At 43.6% G+C, this 15,443-nt stretch overlaps 1 protein-coding gene across 6 annotated transcripts in view; it reads left to right on the top strand.

Annotated features, from left to right (window-relative positions):
- The window catches only part of PACS2 (phosphofurin acidic cluster sorting protein 2), a 180,035-nt gene that overhangs the window by 97,924 nt on the left and 66,668 nt on the right, over positions 1–15,443 (top strand). For 4 of the 6 annotated variants that reach the window (XM_077824565.1, XM_077824566.1, XM_077824567.1 and 1 more), the window contains exons 13-16: positions 204–339; positions 1,432–1,536; positions 4,159–4,265; positions 7,861–8,015. In XM_077824565.1, coding sequence (XP_077680691.1) covers positions 204–339; positions 1,432–1,536; positions 4,159–4,265; positions 7,861–8,015 — 503 coding nt within the window. The remainder of the gene's footprint in view (positions 1–203; positions 340–1,431; positions 1,537–4,158; positions 4,266–7,860; positions 8,016–15,443) is intronic. The other 2 variants (XM_077824568.1, XM_077824564.1) reach the window with 1 other exon arrangement.

Genomic DNA, 15,443 nt, shown 5'->3' with positions numbered 1-15,443 from the left:
TTTCTCAAGCAAAGTGCTAGACATTCCTCTGGGGGGCAGGTTCATAAACTATGGAGGGGCAGGAGGTGTCTTGGGCTGTTGGCGGGTCTCTGACCTGAGCACACTATGCAGAATCCCCTTGATGCAGCTCAGGATAACCCTTCTGGCAAACAGCTTCTCTGTGGCCCTGAGTGAATGGTGACTGTGTAACCATTGCAATTTAGCAGGACAGAAGGGAAGCAAACTGGTCGCCGTGGGAGAAGCACTTCACTGAAGGAAAGGCAGCCAGCGAGGCCACAGAATGAGAGGGCAAACAGCCTGGACAATGAGCGCTCTCCAGACACCAGGCACCACCTGCAGGTGAGATGAGCTGCACCCCCTTCACAGCCTTCCGCTGTGCATCCTTCCCCAAAACATCCCCTGTGGCTCCTGTTCCACTGGCCTTCTCCCCTCTGAAGGCCAGGGATGTGGCTCCACCGGTACACGATGAGTTGGATTTTTTTCTCAGCTGATATCCCATTTTCTGTCTATTCTCGCTGCTTTTGGTTAGTGCGTTGCTTTATATCAACTAGGATGAGACTGAAAAAGACTGGGGCAAATGGCAGCAAAAAGAACTAAATGGTGATCTCTTAAGACTACCCCCAGGAAATGCCTAGTTTGAAACAGAGGGGTTCCCTAAGGTGATCCAGTGTCCATAGCACAAGGGGGGAAACACAAAAAGCCACATCAAGTCCTCAGAATCTGGGTCAGCTGACCCAGTCTCGCGTTAAAGAGCTAAAAAGGGCAGCATAGACATTTCCGCTTGGGCTGGAGCCCGGGCTCGGAGACACCCCCCCCCCGCCCCCGCTGGGTTCCAGAGCCCAGACTTGAGCTCAAGTGGGAATGGCCACACTGCTGGATTTAGCCAGACTGTGCAAGCCCTGCAAGCCAGAGCCAGTTGACTGGGGCTCTGAGATTCATTGCTACAGGTTGTTTTGCAATGTAGACGTACCCAAAGTGGTGTTTCTAGCAAAGTCCCTACTCCGTGTCCTGGGACTTTTATTAGCCACAGAATTTGGTAATATTGGACCCAGAAAAAAAAATTACTGAAAATCTAGCCCCCCAGCAGCGACTGTAGTTGATATTGGTTGATACAACTACTTTGTTGTTGTGTGTCCTTTTGTCATCACGGAATCACTGACAAAACAAATCCCAGCTACTTCAGTAGTATGTGGAATATGTGCTTTGGAAATGTTACTGGGTCTCTGCCTCATCATGCGGTAGAGCTCCCAGCTTCTATAAAAAACAGGGCTCTTGGAAGTGATGGAAATAGAACATAGTCTTATTTGTATCTTTCATACAGAGCATCTCCAAGAACTTCACAAAAATAACGCTGCTGGTTCAGATCTATGGCCAGTTTATCCCACTGTTCCATTCTCTGTTTGGGGGTTTTGTTTTTTTTTGTATTCACAGATTCCAAGGAAAACTGTGTACGATCAGTTGAATCACATCCTGATTTCTGATGACCAGCTACCAGAAAATATTATTCTTGTCAATACTTCAGACTGGCAAGGCCAGGTAAGTGCAGGAGAACAGATGCTGAGCCCTAGGTTTTCCCGCAGGCAATTCCTGTTGCTCTCTGTACAGGGCAGGGAGGACAGGATTTTTAGCTTACATAAAAGGAAGAGCGAAGCAACCACTAAGGTTCATATTTTTCTATCTAGTAAATGGGTCTGATAGTATTTGGGAGTTGTGGCAGCAGGTAACTCATGGGCCAAGGGATCTTATTTTCACAGAGAATTATTGCACTTCAAGGCGGTTCTTAACATGAGCCTTCCATGAACACACCCCCTTCCACTTAAGGTGGCACTCTCCTGGGTTAATCAGATAAATTTTTTCCTTGCTCGTTGGAAATGGCTGAATGGTTTTTTCTCTCCAGGACACTTGAAAGGAAACCCTCAGAAAATGAATTGAGATGGGGTACTTGGACCGGGGGTGGGAGGAAGGGGATGCCCAGCAGTACGTATTCACAGGGACTCTCCTGGCCCTGTAATGGAGTGGAGGAGCAAAGGATAAAATCTTTGGATGCTACAGAACTAGCATAGGAGGGCAGTGCTAAGAGAGGCAAGGAATGTGTCCAGTAGAAGTGAGGAGGGGGTCAAGCAGAGTACGAGTGCAGCATTCAGATACTTGATGTCGTCATAAAAGTGAAATAAATGCAGGGCAGGATTAACTAATTCAGTGCTAGGGCTAAGAATTTTGGGCACAGGTAACAGGTGCAAAAAATAACATTCCTGTGGGAACCTTAAAGTATTACCCCCTCCTTGCATGCATGCTCATTTGCTAAATGCACCTTACGCCTTAAGTGGAATATGTAAATGCTACCATTGCGCTCTTACTATGGTGCTAGTGCTTTATTTTTACATCAGGGAGATAAGGCTTGTTTGCCTTTTTCAGATCAAGTTGCACTCCTTTCCCACCAAACTAGACACGTTTAAAAAACAAACAAAAAAACAGAAAAAAGTGTGGAAAGTGCCTGATATTATAATTCATAGACCTTCTCTATAACACTTAGAATGGTCCAGTATGGAGAATGGTGGTACGAGAATCATGGGCTTGCTAGCCTTACTGCAGGTGAAATTGTTGATCTGTGTGATATTTAGACCCTGATTCTGCAGAAAGCAGGAGTGTTTAATGGAATCTAAATGAGCAGCTTGGCAGCAGGTGAGTTGAGTGGTGTTGTTTGGCCACAGGACTTTCCCCCATGGTGCTCCGCGCTTTGTGTGGATCAGATTGGCCTACCCCATCCACATGCTCCAGGCATGAGGCGTGGGGGGCAGATGGTACAGCAAAAGAGTGGGGTGGAGGAGAACTGGGTAGTAAACAGACAGTCTCAGCATTAGCCAGTGGAGCTGACATGTGCCCAGGCTAAGTGAGGGAAACATGAAGTTGTAATTAAGGCTTTGCATGGGGGGTGTGGAGGGGAGACACTAACTGTTGTACTTGTGGCATCGGATGCATCCGATGAAGTGAGCTGTAGCTCACAAAAGCTTATACTCAAATAAATTTGTTAGTCTCTAAGGTGCCACAAGTACTCCTCTTCCTTTTGCGAATACAGACTAACACGGCTGCTGCTCTGAAACCAGTCACTAACTGTAGTGTTTCCTTAGCAGTTGGAAGCATTGGGTGGTTCTTCTGGAGGTGGAGTCTGTCGCTGTCAAGGAAAATGTGCTGTGTGGGCATCAGGGTACAGTCAGAAGAGTCCTGTAGCTGGTTTCCTCGCGTTTTAGGGTGTGAGAAGGGGAGGATGTCCCATTTGCCAACTCCTCATCCCTTTTAGATTGTTTCTGGAATGGTAATTGCAGTGGTTTAGTCTGCAGCAGCTCTTGTTTTAATCAATAGCAGCCTTTGTGGGGAACAGGGGAGAGAGGCTGCTCTAGCTATGCTTCTGTAGCAAGAAACACAAATCAGCTTGTGTTCTGTGCAGGAAACCCTGGAGTGAACTGTTTTGATTTTGTTTTTTAAAGGGGGTGGCGGAAGGAGGGGGTTGGTAATGAGCCATGTGCTCTGATGTTCCAGTTGCTGGAATCCCACCATGATTCTGCTCTCAGAAGCTCTAATGAAACATCTGGTGCGATCTGTTTGACACCTTGGTACCAGAAGTGGTACATTCTGGGGGAGATGTGACTGTGTCAGCCAATAAGACACACTCTTAGGGCATGCCTATGCTGCATTCACCTGGTTGCAGCTCTGACAGGTGTAACCGGCTAGCTTTAATCTAGCTATCATGGCCAAAAATAGCAGTGAAGACTTGGTGGTGCAGACCCTGGCAGTATGTCCCAGCCTGGAACCTGGGTACATTCTTGTGTTGCTAGCACACTGGGTCGCTGCCACTGCATCTTCACTGCTATTTTTAGCCGTGCTAGCTAGATTAAAGCTACTGTGAGTATACCTACCCGGGCTACAGTCATGCTTCTGATTGCAGTTCGGACACACCTTAGAAGAGCTTTTACTCCTGGAAGAGGTGTCATAGAAAACTGCAGCATAGAGTGCAGCCAATAATTCCAGGAGCTGGAAACGCCTATGTCTGAAAATACCCCAGCAGGGCAAATTTACGTGTATGTGTGTTTCTGACTAAAAGTTTGGGTAAAATCAAGTCCTTTTGGCAGAGCTTCATAACATGTTTCGTTGTCTTCCCAGTTTCTTTCCGATGTCTTGCAAAAACATACCCTGCCTGTGGTCTGTACGTGCTCTTCTGCTGATGTGCAAGCAGCTTTCAGCACGATTGTCTCCAGGATACAGAGATAGTAAGTTCACGTTTTATTTAGTGTTAAATTATTTAAATTTAAGTACAATAAGATGTCTGTTCCCCACCTCCAGACAAACTAATGACGTAAAATAACCATATGTTCACAGGGCAGACTAGGGAGCTACATACCACAAAACTGAAATGAGTTTTCCCTCTAGTAATTGATGTAGTCAAGAAATATACCCCACCATCTAAATCTCATCCATTCCCTAATGTCCTAGCAAGCTGATGGTCTTTGCAGCATGCCCTAAAGGTGAAAAGACACAGGCTATTTGGATCAAGAAGGGGAAGCAATTCCCAGAGCCTAGGAGATCTCGGGAATTATGCATTGCCAGAAATCTTATACTGAGGGGTTCTGTAGAAGTACCTCCACTGACCCCCAGCTGTGTTGTTCTAATGGGAAGGGGGACAGGTAGCTAGGACCCAGGCTGTCTGGGTTTTGTAGGTCACAATTTACCCCTGAGCTTTATCTTCAAACCCCTGCAGTTGGTTCAGTGTCTGTCCAAACCCAGGTCTGTGTCCTGACTGACAGGGATCCAGGAGATCCAAAGCACTTACTTAATGGGAGCTGTCTCACCACACTTTCTTCTGTAACCTTGCTCAGAAACGGGAGATTGGCTGTTGAACAGGAATGAGCCAGTTTAAGGTCAAGGGATGGCTTCTTCCCCCATTTGGAGTGGTGGGGGTCCCTCCCAGGGAGGTAGGGGCAACAACACAGCCCCCATGTTCCCCCAGATGCCACAGCAGGAGTACTTATTTCCCAGAGAGGAGCTTGTAGCCAAAGCGGGGTGGCTCCTTTAGTACTCAGTAGCAGCCTGGGTATATCTCTGCTGGGGTAGTGCTGGGAGGACCCACCAGAGCAGTGGGCCTTGGAGTTAACATCTTCATCGAGATTAACAGGACAGTTCACGCCTTCCAGAGCTATTGTTTCGGGCTTCCTGCAGACTCAGGCACCACACTGGTCTTATTTTCAAACTTTAACCACGAGGGCTTGAAACTCATTGCTCTAAGGGAGTATAACCATGCCTTCCTAGGTCACAAATGAAAATACCAAATTCAGGACAAACTGCTGAGAAATAGGGCACCCCTCCTCTCCCCCCCCACCCAAAAATAAACAAAACAAACACTTGGTGGTTATTCTCCCATAATGTATACCAAACCAGCAACAAAATTAAACTTCTGTTTCACCACATTGGCTAATAAGTCAGAAAAGCAGTTTCCTTCGGTATTCCAGTCCCAGATTCAACACTCAGACACCAGACTTAAAGATGAATGTTTTTTTTAAAACCAGTTTCATCAGACAAAAGGTGATTCTAATCCCAAAGGACCAGCCCTATACCCAGGTCAATATACAACTTCAGATCTTACCCAATAATCACACTGTTGCCAGTTCTTTAGTATCTAAAATCCTAAAGGTTTATTTATAAAAAGAAAGAAAGAAAGGTGAGAGTTAAAATTGGTTAAAGGAATCAAATACATACAACAATCACAAAGTTCTTGGTTCAGGCTTGTAGCAGTGAGGGAATAAACTGCTTGCTTAAGTCAAGTCTCTGGTTGCTTCCAAATCATTAGAACATCCTCAAATTCCTTGGTTAGAATGCTTCCGGTAGTATAAATTCATAGTCCAGAGGTTTGAGCAGGAAAGAGGCAAAATGGAGATGTTTCCAGGGCCTTATGTAGCTTCTACAATGTGGAGGGAAACCCATTGTTTCAAACAAAGCCCTCAGCACAGCTAGTGGAAAATCACAGTGAACAAAATGGTTTGGAATCGCAAGGGCAAGTCATATGTCCATGCATGGTTTCGCCTAGGGCTTGTCTACACTGGCACTTTACAGTGCTACAACTTTCTTGCTCAGGGGTGTGAAAAAACACCCCCCTGAGTGCTGCAAGTTTCAGTGCTGTAAAGTGCCAGTGTAGACAGTGCACCAGCTCTGGGAGCTATTCCCCTCGTGGAGGTGTGTTGGGTTTTTTTGTTTTGTTTTTTGTTTTTTTTAGAGCTCTGGGAGAGCTCTCTCCCAGCTCTCTGCCGCAACTACACAAGCCACGTGAAAGCACGGCCACGGCAGCACTTGAACGTTGCCAGTGAAGACGTGCCCTTCGTTACAGTAGTAGCCAGTACCTGTACTCCAGATGGAACATTCACAGGAAAGTCCATTCATTAAGTGTAGATAGGTATCTTCCGTGGTCCATTATGAGTTAAGTGTTCCTTGATGAGCCATTTAATTTGAATAGTTCCTTCAGGATGTGCAGGCTAAATACCTTGTGGGCGTTACCCCAGGAGCAAGCCTATTTGAAATACAGGTATAGAGTCAATGCTCATAACTTCAAATACAAAAATGATACATGCATACAAATAGCATAATCATATTCATCAAATCATAGCCTTTCCACGGACACCTTACTTGACATAATTTGGATAAGATTTGTTGAAATTATATAACAGTGGTAGCAACAACAATCTACACGGTCATGTTTAATCTCAGACCCCAGAAGCTGAGGCCACAGGCGCAGTCTTGTAGTACCTGTGTCTTAATCTGGTGCTGGGAGGGACCACAGACCAGTCACCACACAGACAGCTCAGATTAACAAAGCCATCCATAACTCTACATAAGTGTGTCTGGGATCCTGTGGATGCGATAGTGGAAGCAAAGAACCATTTCTTTGCCTCCTGCACAGCCACAACATAACAAGTGAACTCTTTATGCCCCAGATGATTAGCTTCAGCCAGAGACTTCGGCTACCAGTACTCTAGCAGAGTGAGCGGAAGTTGTTACCCCTCAGCAACATGAGTGCAGGGATAAGACCGAATATTTGTGGATAATTCTCTGCATACAGTCTACTGTACATCATTCTCAGTGAAATTTGTTGCGTATAGTAAGTCTCTGGTTCTAAGCTTAATGCCCAGTGAGGAAATCTTTAGAAGTCTTGGAAAGGAAACTGATGGGAAGATTTTTTTAACATAATTTGTAAAAATGTGAGAGTAAAGGTATGTCTGAGCTGCAAGAAAACACCCGTGGCTGTCCCATATCAGCTGACTCTGGCAGTGGGGCTAATTGCAGTGTAGACATTTGGGCTTGGGCTGGAGAGTGGCATCCCAGAAGACCAGGCTCCAACCTGAGCCCAAATGTCTGCACTGCAATTCTGCAGCCCCTGAGCCCTGCAAGCCTGAGTCAGCTGACATGGGCCAGGCCCGGGTGTTTTGTTTCAGTGCAGACATCCCCAAAGTCACTAAAGGCAGCAGTGCATGCTGGGGGGGTGCCTTTTCGTCATTTTTCCCAACACGATTGGTAATAATTGAACCCTACACAGAAAACCCAAGTACAGGCTTTCATAGCTTGGAAAGAGTTGGGGGTGGGGGGGGTGGAGAGAGAGCAGGGAGAACAGTTGAAAGTTTGTTTCTGAAGCAAATGGTACATTTCATTAATACGTTTTAAGATGTTGCTCAGTGTAAGATTGTCCTACATGCTAGAATAGCTCTTTCCTGTGTGGCAGCCATTAACTAGATTGTCTATATCAAGCAGTCTTCCTGACTTACTTTAAAGGACTTATTTAGAAGGCAAATGATAAATATGTTCCCTCTTTTTTTTGTCTAGCTGTAACTGCAATTCTCAGCCTCCAAACCCCGTTAAAATTGCAGTGGCCGGAGCCCAGAATTACCTCAGTGCTGTGTTGAGGCTCTATGTAGAACAGCTGTCTCACAAAACCCCGGACTGGCTCAGCTACATGAGATTTTTGATCATCCCACTAGGTAAATAAGTCACTATTTTCTTCACAGAAAGATGAATGGCTTAAATCAAGTGCGCTCTCTCAGGAATTGCCTTCAGGAAATCCTGGTTAGGATGCATTCCAAAGGCCACATTCTTGCTGGCCATTAAATGAGACAAATATTGCACTGCTATAGTATTTAATATATATATTACGGTCCTGTCACAGTAGTGAATTTCATCTTTATGTTCCTGATGCTAAATCCTAAACTGTTGTTGGGAAGCAACCATTAATCATTCATATTAAATGCAGAGGATTGAAATGAGCTCTCCCAAGACAGAGCTATGTTACAATATTAATCCTCTTGCAGTGTATTTTTAACTTAAGTGTATAATGAACTTTTGTGAATGTTCTGCTTGCAATCCTTTTCACAATTGCTATGATTTACTACGGTGCAAGTGGTGTTTGAACTAATGACTGTATTCTGGACTCTTATTTCTGAGATTGCAGCTCAAGATGTTTGTAGAAAGTAACTGAGAGGCTGTTGAACTCAGAGTATGGTTAATACTCAGTTAACAGGAAGCACCTTTAAATTGTTACACGTTTTAAATGGAAGAGAAGGAAACTACAAAAAAACTAAATGGGCTCTGAAATTGCTGAATGATAAACTGAGGGGGAAAAAATTTTGGCCTTTCCTTCTACCTTCATAGAATCATAAAATATCAGGGTTGGAAGGGACATCAGGAGGTCATCTAGTCCAACCCCCGGCTCAAAGCAGGACCAATCCCCAACTAAATCATCCCAGCCAGGGCTTTGTCAAGCCTGACCTTAAAAACCTCTAAGGAAGGAGATTTCACCACCTCCTTAGGTAACCCATTTCAGTGCTTCACCACCCTCCTAGTGAAAAAGTTTTTCCTAATATCCAACCTAAACCTAAATCTTCAACTTGAGACCATTACTCCTTGTTCTGTAATCTGCTACCACTGAGAACAGTCTAGATCCTTCCTCTTTGGAACCCCATTTCACATAGTTGAAAGCAGTTATCAAATCCCCCCCTCTTTCTTCTGTTCTACAGATTAAATAATCCCAGTTCCCTCCGCCTCTCCTCATAATATTATACCAATAAAATAAAAACCAGCAGGATTTATAATCATCAGTGTCACCTTCTCTGTAGACTATTCAAGAGAAGGTACTGTGAGGCAATTTGAGTTGTGTGATTCCAATTCATCCCACATACATGATCCTAGTGATGTATCTTTACTACAAGGTTCTGGGGCAACAGGCAAGGTGAGGCACACCCACTTTTGAGGAGTCCATTCTGTACAACTTCTAGTGTCCAATAGCTTTCCTCCCTCCCCAGCCCACTGGCTTGAGGTCCAGGGTAGCCAGAAGGATCCCATGTGTAATATGGGAAGTGAGCTAACCTTCCATACCTTTGCCTCCAGGGACTGTTGGTGTGGAATTTTGACAAAAATTGCTCCCAAATAAAAGTCTGGTTTTACAATACTGGAAACGTATTGCATCCTTTCATATTGATAAGTGTCAAACAATGATCTATTTCTTTGTTTTATATTAGGCTATCCTGTAGCTGGGACAGAGAGCTTAATTTATTCTTAATTACCTGCAGGTCTGCAGTATTTTTTTTTTTTTTAAACACACAACAGTGCTAGCAACAAGACAAAACATAGAACACAAAACACAATTTCTATTGTGACAGTAGATTCATGGTACTGGGTTGCTCTTCAGCTGGCATCAGCTTTTCCTGATTTTCTGAAAGACAAAAAGAACATGTTTCTACTCCTTTTGGGGTGGCAGATTATTGCTTAAAATATTTCTTTTACAAATACCCTTGCTGATTGCAGGCAAAACAGAGGAATTACCCCCATATTTTCCTGTTTGTTCTATAGGCAGGCCAGGTTTCAATGGCTTCTATCTTTTAAGGGTTATGGGGAAATTATCCCACTGTTTAGTCATTAAATCCCTGAGGTGGGGTACCTCAGTTTCCCTTCTTATTCAGCAGACCAAGTTTATAATGGTTTTTCCTGCTGTGTTAAGCTTTAAGTTTATTTACAGGTAATAGCTAAGAAGCATCATTATCATTTGACCTTAAAGGATTTTTCCAAAAATCATACACACTATACATTGTTATGGGGTACTTATCATTAAATTTATTAAAGTTATCTTGTTATACCATGCCTTTTATTTAGACAATTTGTTTGCTAACCATGTATGTCCTTTATTTGCAGCTCCTTTGTGTTGCTAGTTCTTTCCTTCCTTTATCATTTAGGTAATTTGCATTTTCACAGGCGCTTCCTGCTTGCTTTTGGATTTACAGCTATCAGCAGCTCAGAGACTCTATCTTAAAAGGGACACAATCAACTTTCACCAGAGTTTTGATTACTTTTAACTTCTGCTTCCAAAACACACAGCAATCTGAAAAAGGCCACATCTACACTACCCGCTGGATCGGCGGGTAGTGATCGATCTATTGGGGATCGATTTATCTTGTCTAGTGTAGACACGATAAATCGATCCCCGATTGCTCTGCCGTCGACTCTGGAACTCCACCACTGCAAGAGGCGGAAGCGGAGTCGACGGGGGAGCAGTGGCCGTCGATCCCGCGCTGCGAGGACGCGAAGTAAGTGATTCTAAGTTGATCTAAGATACCTCAACTTCAGCTACGCTCTTCTCGTAGCTGAAATAGCGTATCTTAGATCGATCCCCACCCCCAGTGTAGATCAGGCCAAATAAAACCCAACCTATTGTGGCTCCCTTTGGAGCCCTAATCGCGTTTTAATTAGGTAGCATGGTATGTTTGCATTTCTTTTGCCCCTTCTACAATATACACTGCACATGTTCTGGGGCAAATGCACGTTCCTTCCATAGCTTACCTTCTATAACATTATCCATACCAATTTTTACATAAGGTGTAACTATTTCTTTTGTGTTTAGAGTTTTCATGTACTTTTATCAAAGTGACAGTCTGATTACTCAGAGTCATTTTAAGACTCAGTGTTTCTAACATTGCTTCTTTTTGTTTTGTGCACCTCACCCCTGCTGTTGCTTCAGAGGGGTACTGTCTTTTTTTAATTTATTTTTTTTAAACTACAGCTCTCATCTGCTATTTTGTTACAAAAACAAACAAACCAAACAAACAAAAAGAATCCAGAATTTTTTCCTATTTTCCTGATTTTGACTGCCCTGCTGCAGCCACTACTTAAAAACATTTTAAATTTTGTAAAGCACTGAGTTACCTCTTAAGGATTAAATGCCAAATCCCAAAGCCAAACGACACTAATCACCTGTGCCTAACAAAAAGGTCTGTCAGTTTTGCAACTTTGAATTAAAGAGTCAAATGGATTTTTAGTGGCATTATTTAGAACAAAAACAAAACCAATTGGTCCTTAGAACTTTACATATTTACACACACACAGATAGATACATACACATTTTCTATTCCTTAACATCCCTTCCACACTGCTCTATTTTTTACATCTTGCATTACCTTCATACATTTGAGGCAGTTAAGTTCCAGTAGAACCCCCTTATGTTCTTTTAGCAAATTTGACGAAATTGTCCAGTCAAATGATTTTTATCGGACAGTTTATTTTTGTCTGGCTTATTTACACACATTCCTTTGGAAAAGGGCCCATTTTTGCTTCAGAATGGCTGCAAAGAAACCAAGAATTCTTTCTCTAACACTTTTCCTTTTTAACATTTTAACAAAGTTTAACTGCTTAATTCTCTCCAGCCTCTGCAGAGTTAACTTTTCACTCTTTTCTCTTTGTAATTATGCCTGGGGGTGCCCTACATAGGACCTTCTCCCCCTTCACCCGCTGTAATGACTGCTACCTGTTTAGTGGCAAAGCCCAATTTTTGTCTGACTCTTAATTAGTGACTCTCAACGACTATGATTTGCAGGTGCTCTGCCCTGCTTCAAGGTTAATTTCTTTACCATACCTTGGAGCACATGATTCTCTCTTTCAGTTTTCTCAGAGGCTTTAGCTTGGTCTGACAGGAATCTTTTTCTCTCTCTGCATTCCTGGAGTGCCTCTTCCACTATTTCCAGCTGACTCTGGGTATTTGTAGCCAGCACCTTCCAATTGTCTGCTCCCTTTTCCGTTTGGTTTAACTTTTCCTGTAAAGATGCCTTTTCCTCTTTACATGAAGACAAATGGAGGTAAGAATCCTAACATGCCTCCCACAACAACCAAATTGCTGCTGCATCTCTTTTGGCAGCACTAGAAGGTTTGTATATGCGGATATACTGAGCCAGTCTATCCTCTAGATCCGAAATAGTGCAGACATCAGCTAGGGCTTGTTTAGTCCAAGGACTGTACCCAAATTTTTGAAGGATTTGTTTAAAAGGTGTAATTTCTTTAACAAAAGGTGGGGTTGGAGTTGCTTCTGACTGCATTCCTCCTTCTGGTACTGGCTTGCCCTGTTTTCTTTTAAACATCTTAACACGGGTATTTCAATCTTTGTCACTCCTGGTATTATTCAGGGAGTGACACAGCCTAGATTCTGAAAACGTAGCTTATCAAATGTCCTCGTCACACCTGGCACAGGTCAGCGAGTGACACAGCCTAGATTCTTTGATCCTGCTACTCCTTGTTCCAGCGAGCAGCACTGCCTGGCCCTTAGGCCTTCTTGTTGCTCCTGATACTTCAGTGAACAATAGGACTTGGATTCTGTAATCGTAGCTTAGTAATATGAGCTCTGTGTATTTTACCTCTGCCTTCTGGAGGTCAGAAGGCTAGTTAACCAAATAGAAATGCCTAGCTCAATAGAGGAGCAGTGTGCACACCAATATTTACAATAACTGAGGTTTTTTACCAATATTCCTCCTTTCGCAATTCTCCACCAAAATGTTATACCAACAAAATAAAAACCAGCAGGATCTTATTAAAGGGGAAAAGGCAAAATGCCACATTTATTGTGAATACAGAGAGAATCATAGTAAGCAGTTTGTTATAGCTATAACTTTCCATTCAATTTCATATTTATTCACACATTCATTCATACACACACAGGTTCTGCAAGGTTGTTGTTATAGTTACCAGCCTTAGAGTTACCACTGGCCAGGTGGCCTGGACACGAGGAGGGAGCAGGACCTTGTCAGATGCACATTTGACACTCCTGGAAGTTGGTTTGCAGAATCAGACCCCAAAGTACTCAGTTTCTAGAGTCCATTTTTATAGGAATTTATTCCTATGCCAGTCTATGGGAATTGCTTCATCATGCTGTTGCTGAATCAGTCAGCAGATGGCACATTCCTGATGGCTCCTGTGCTGCCAGATGTTATCTTCTTTGGTTCTCCCATCCCTGAGGCTGTTGGGTGAATTCAAGTCTGCCCTCCCGGGGTCCTCTGGTTGTTTCCACTTGACGCCTTCTTCGGCCGATAGACACTGGATTCTTAGGCTGGCACCTCCCTGATCATTCATTTATTATCCACACCAAGCATCCATCCACATACATCCTCTATCTCTATTTTAATCACAATTGTTAACAAAGCGAGATAAATACAACAGAAGGGCGGGGAGTCTGTGTGCTGTTTCTATTGTTACAAAGTATTGCTTTGAGAACAGACTCTGTCTTAGGATATACTAACACAATTAGCACCTTGCAAGTTTCACACAGAGAGGGAGAGAAACAGTACCAAAACCCAAGAGACCTCTTAATTAGTAATACCCTGGAATTTAAACTATGGGGAATCAAACTCATTTGTGATTTTAATACAGAACTTCTTTAACATGATCCAACAATAAGTCATGTGCTCCAGCCAACTAATCATTTTTGTTGCCCTCTGCTGGACGCTTCCCAATTTTTCCACATCCTTCTTGTAGTGTAGGGCCCAAAACTGGATACAGTACTCCAGATGAGGCCTTACCAATGCCAAATGAAGGGGACTGATCACGTCCCTTGATCTGCTGGCAATGCTCCTACTTATACAGCCCAAAATGCCATTCGCCTTCTTGGCAACAAGGGCACACTCCAGCTTCTCGTCCACCATAACCCCTAGGTCCTTTTCTGCAGAGCTGCTGCCTAGCCACTCAGTCCCTAGTCTGTAGCGGTACATGGGATTCTTCTGTCCTAAGTGCAGGACTCTGCACTTGTCCTTGTTGAACCTCATCAGATTTCTTTTGGCCCAATCCTCTAATTTGTCTAGGGCCCTCTGTATCCTATCCCTACCCTCCAGAGTGTCCTCCCAGTTTAGTGTCATCTGCAAACTTGCTGAGGGTGCAGTCCACGCCATCCTCCAGATCATTAATGAAGATATTGAACAAAACTGGCCCCAGGACCGGCCCTTGGGGCACTCTGCTTGATACCGGCTTCCAACTAGACATGGAGGCATTGATCACTACCCATTGAGCCCGATGATCTAGCCTGCTTTCCATCCACCCTATAGTCCATTCATCCAGCCCATACTACTTTAACTTGCTGGCAAGACTGCTGTGGGAGACGGTGTCAAAAGCTTTACTAAAGTCAAGGAATAACACGTCCACTGCTTTCTCCTCATCCACAGAGCCAGTTATCTCGTCATAGAAGGCAATTAAATTAGTCAGGTGAATCCATGCTGTCTGTTCCTGATCACTTTCCTCTCCTCTAAGTGCTTCAGAATTGATTCCTTGAGGACCTGCTCCATGATTTTTCCAGGGACTGAGGTGAGGCTGACTGGCCTGTAGTTCCCAGGATCCTCCTTCTTCCCTTTTTTAAAGATGGGCACTACATTAGCCCTTTTCGAGTCATCCAGGACCTCCCCCGATTGCCATGAGTTTTCAAAGATACCTTCCTATCTTTCTCCTTTCTCTCTATGTTAATGACATCCCCACTGCTCACCCAGGCTCTTCTGCAAAATCCCATATGTAGCTGTGTGCAGGAAAAAATTAGCTCATTGTTGAGTTTCTCTTCATTATTTCAACTCCTAGGTCATTCTGGCTGACATGATCACAACACACATTTGAAGTCAGCCTAATTTTTCTAGTGTCTAAACTTTCAGACTATGAATGAAAAACTTCAAAAATGTTAGTGATGAGAAGATCAAGGTTCTTGTTATATTCACTGGGAAACAATTACATATGTTCTAGAACTGTCTAGAAGCCTGGAGAAGAGGAGTGGGGGGATAGATTGTAGAGAGGGGCTTGGCTAGTGGATTGAATCAAATGTCATTGAATGGATAAGCAAGGATGGAGTTATGAGCTGGGTTTGCAAAAATTTAGGCGTTTCTGGGAACCGGGCTGGCCACTTGATAACATAGCTCTGTATAACAGTGACTAGTTGAGTTTTTTCAATCTTAGTTTTGAATTCAATAAGTGGTTGTTTCCATTTCAACTGTAGTGAATGTGAAAGCTACCGATCTGTACTATAAACAGGTGGTCCGTGACAACCATACATCAATGTATCAATTTACCTGACTCAGCATTCTAAAGGAGGTGGTAGAAGTCCAGTGATTGAATATCCTGAAGTAATG

The sequence above is a fragment of the Eretmochelys imbricata genome, chromosome 8, assembly GCF_965152235.1.
Source record: "Eretmochelys imbricata isolate rEreImb1 chromosome 8, rEreImb1.hap1, whole genome shotgun sequence".
Taxonomy (NCBI): Eukaryota; Metazoa; Chordata; order Testudines; family Cheloniidae; genus Eretmochelys; species Eretmochelys imbricata.
The sequence above is the reverse complement of the archived record's forward strand: the minus strand, read 5'-3'. Positions and strand labels throughout refer to the sequence as shown.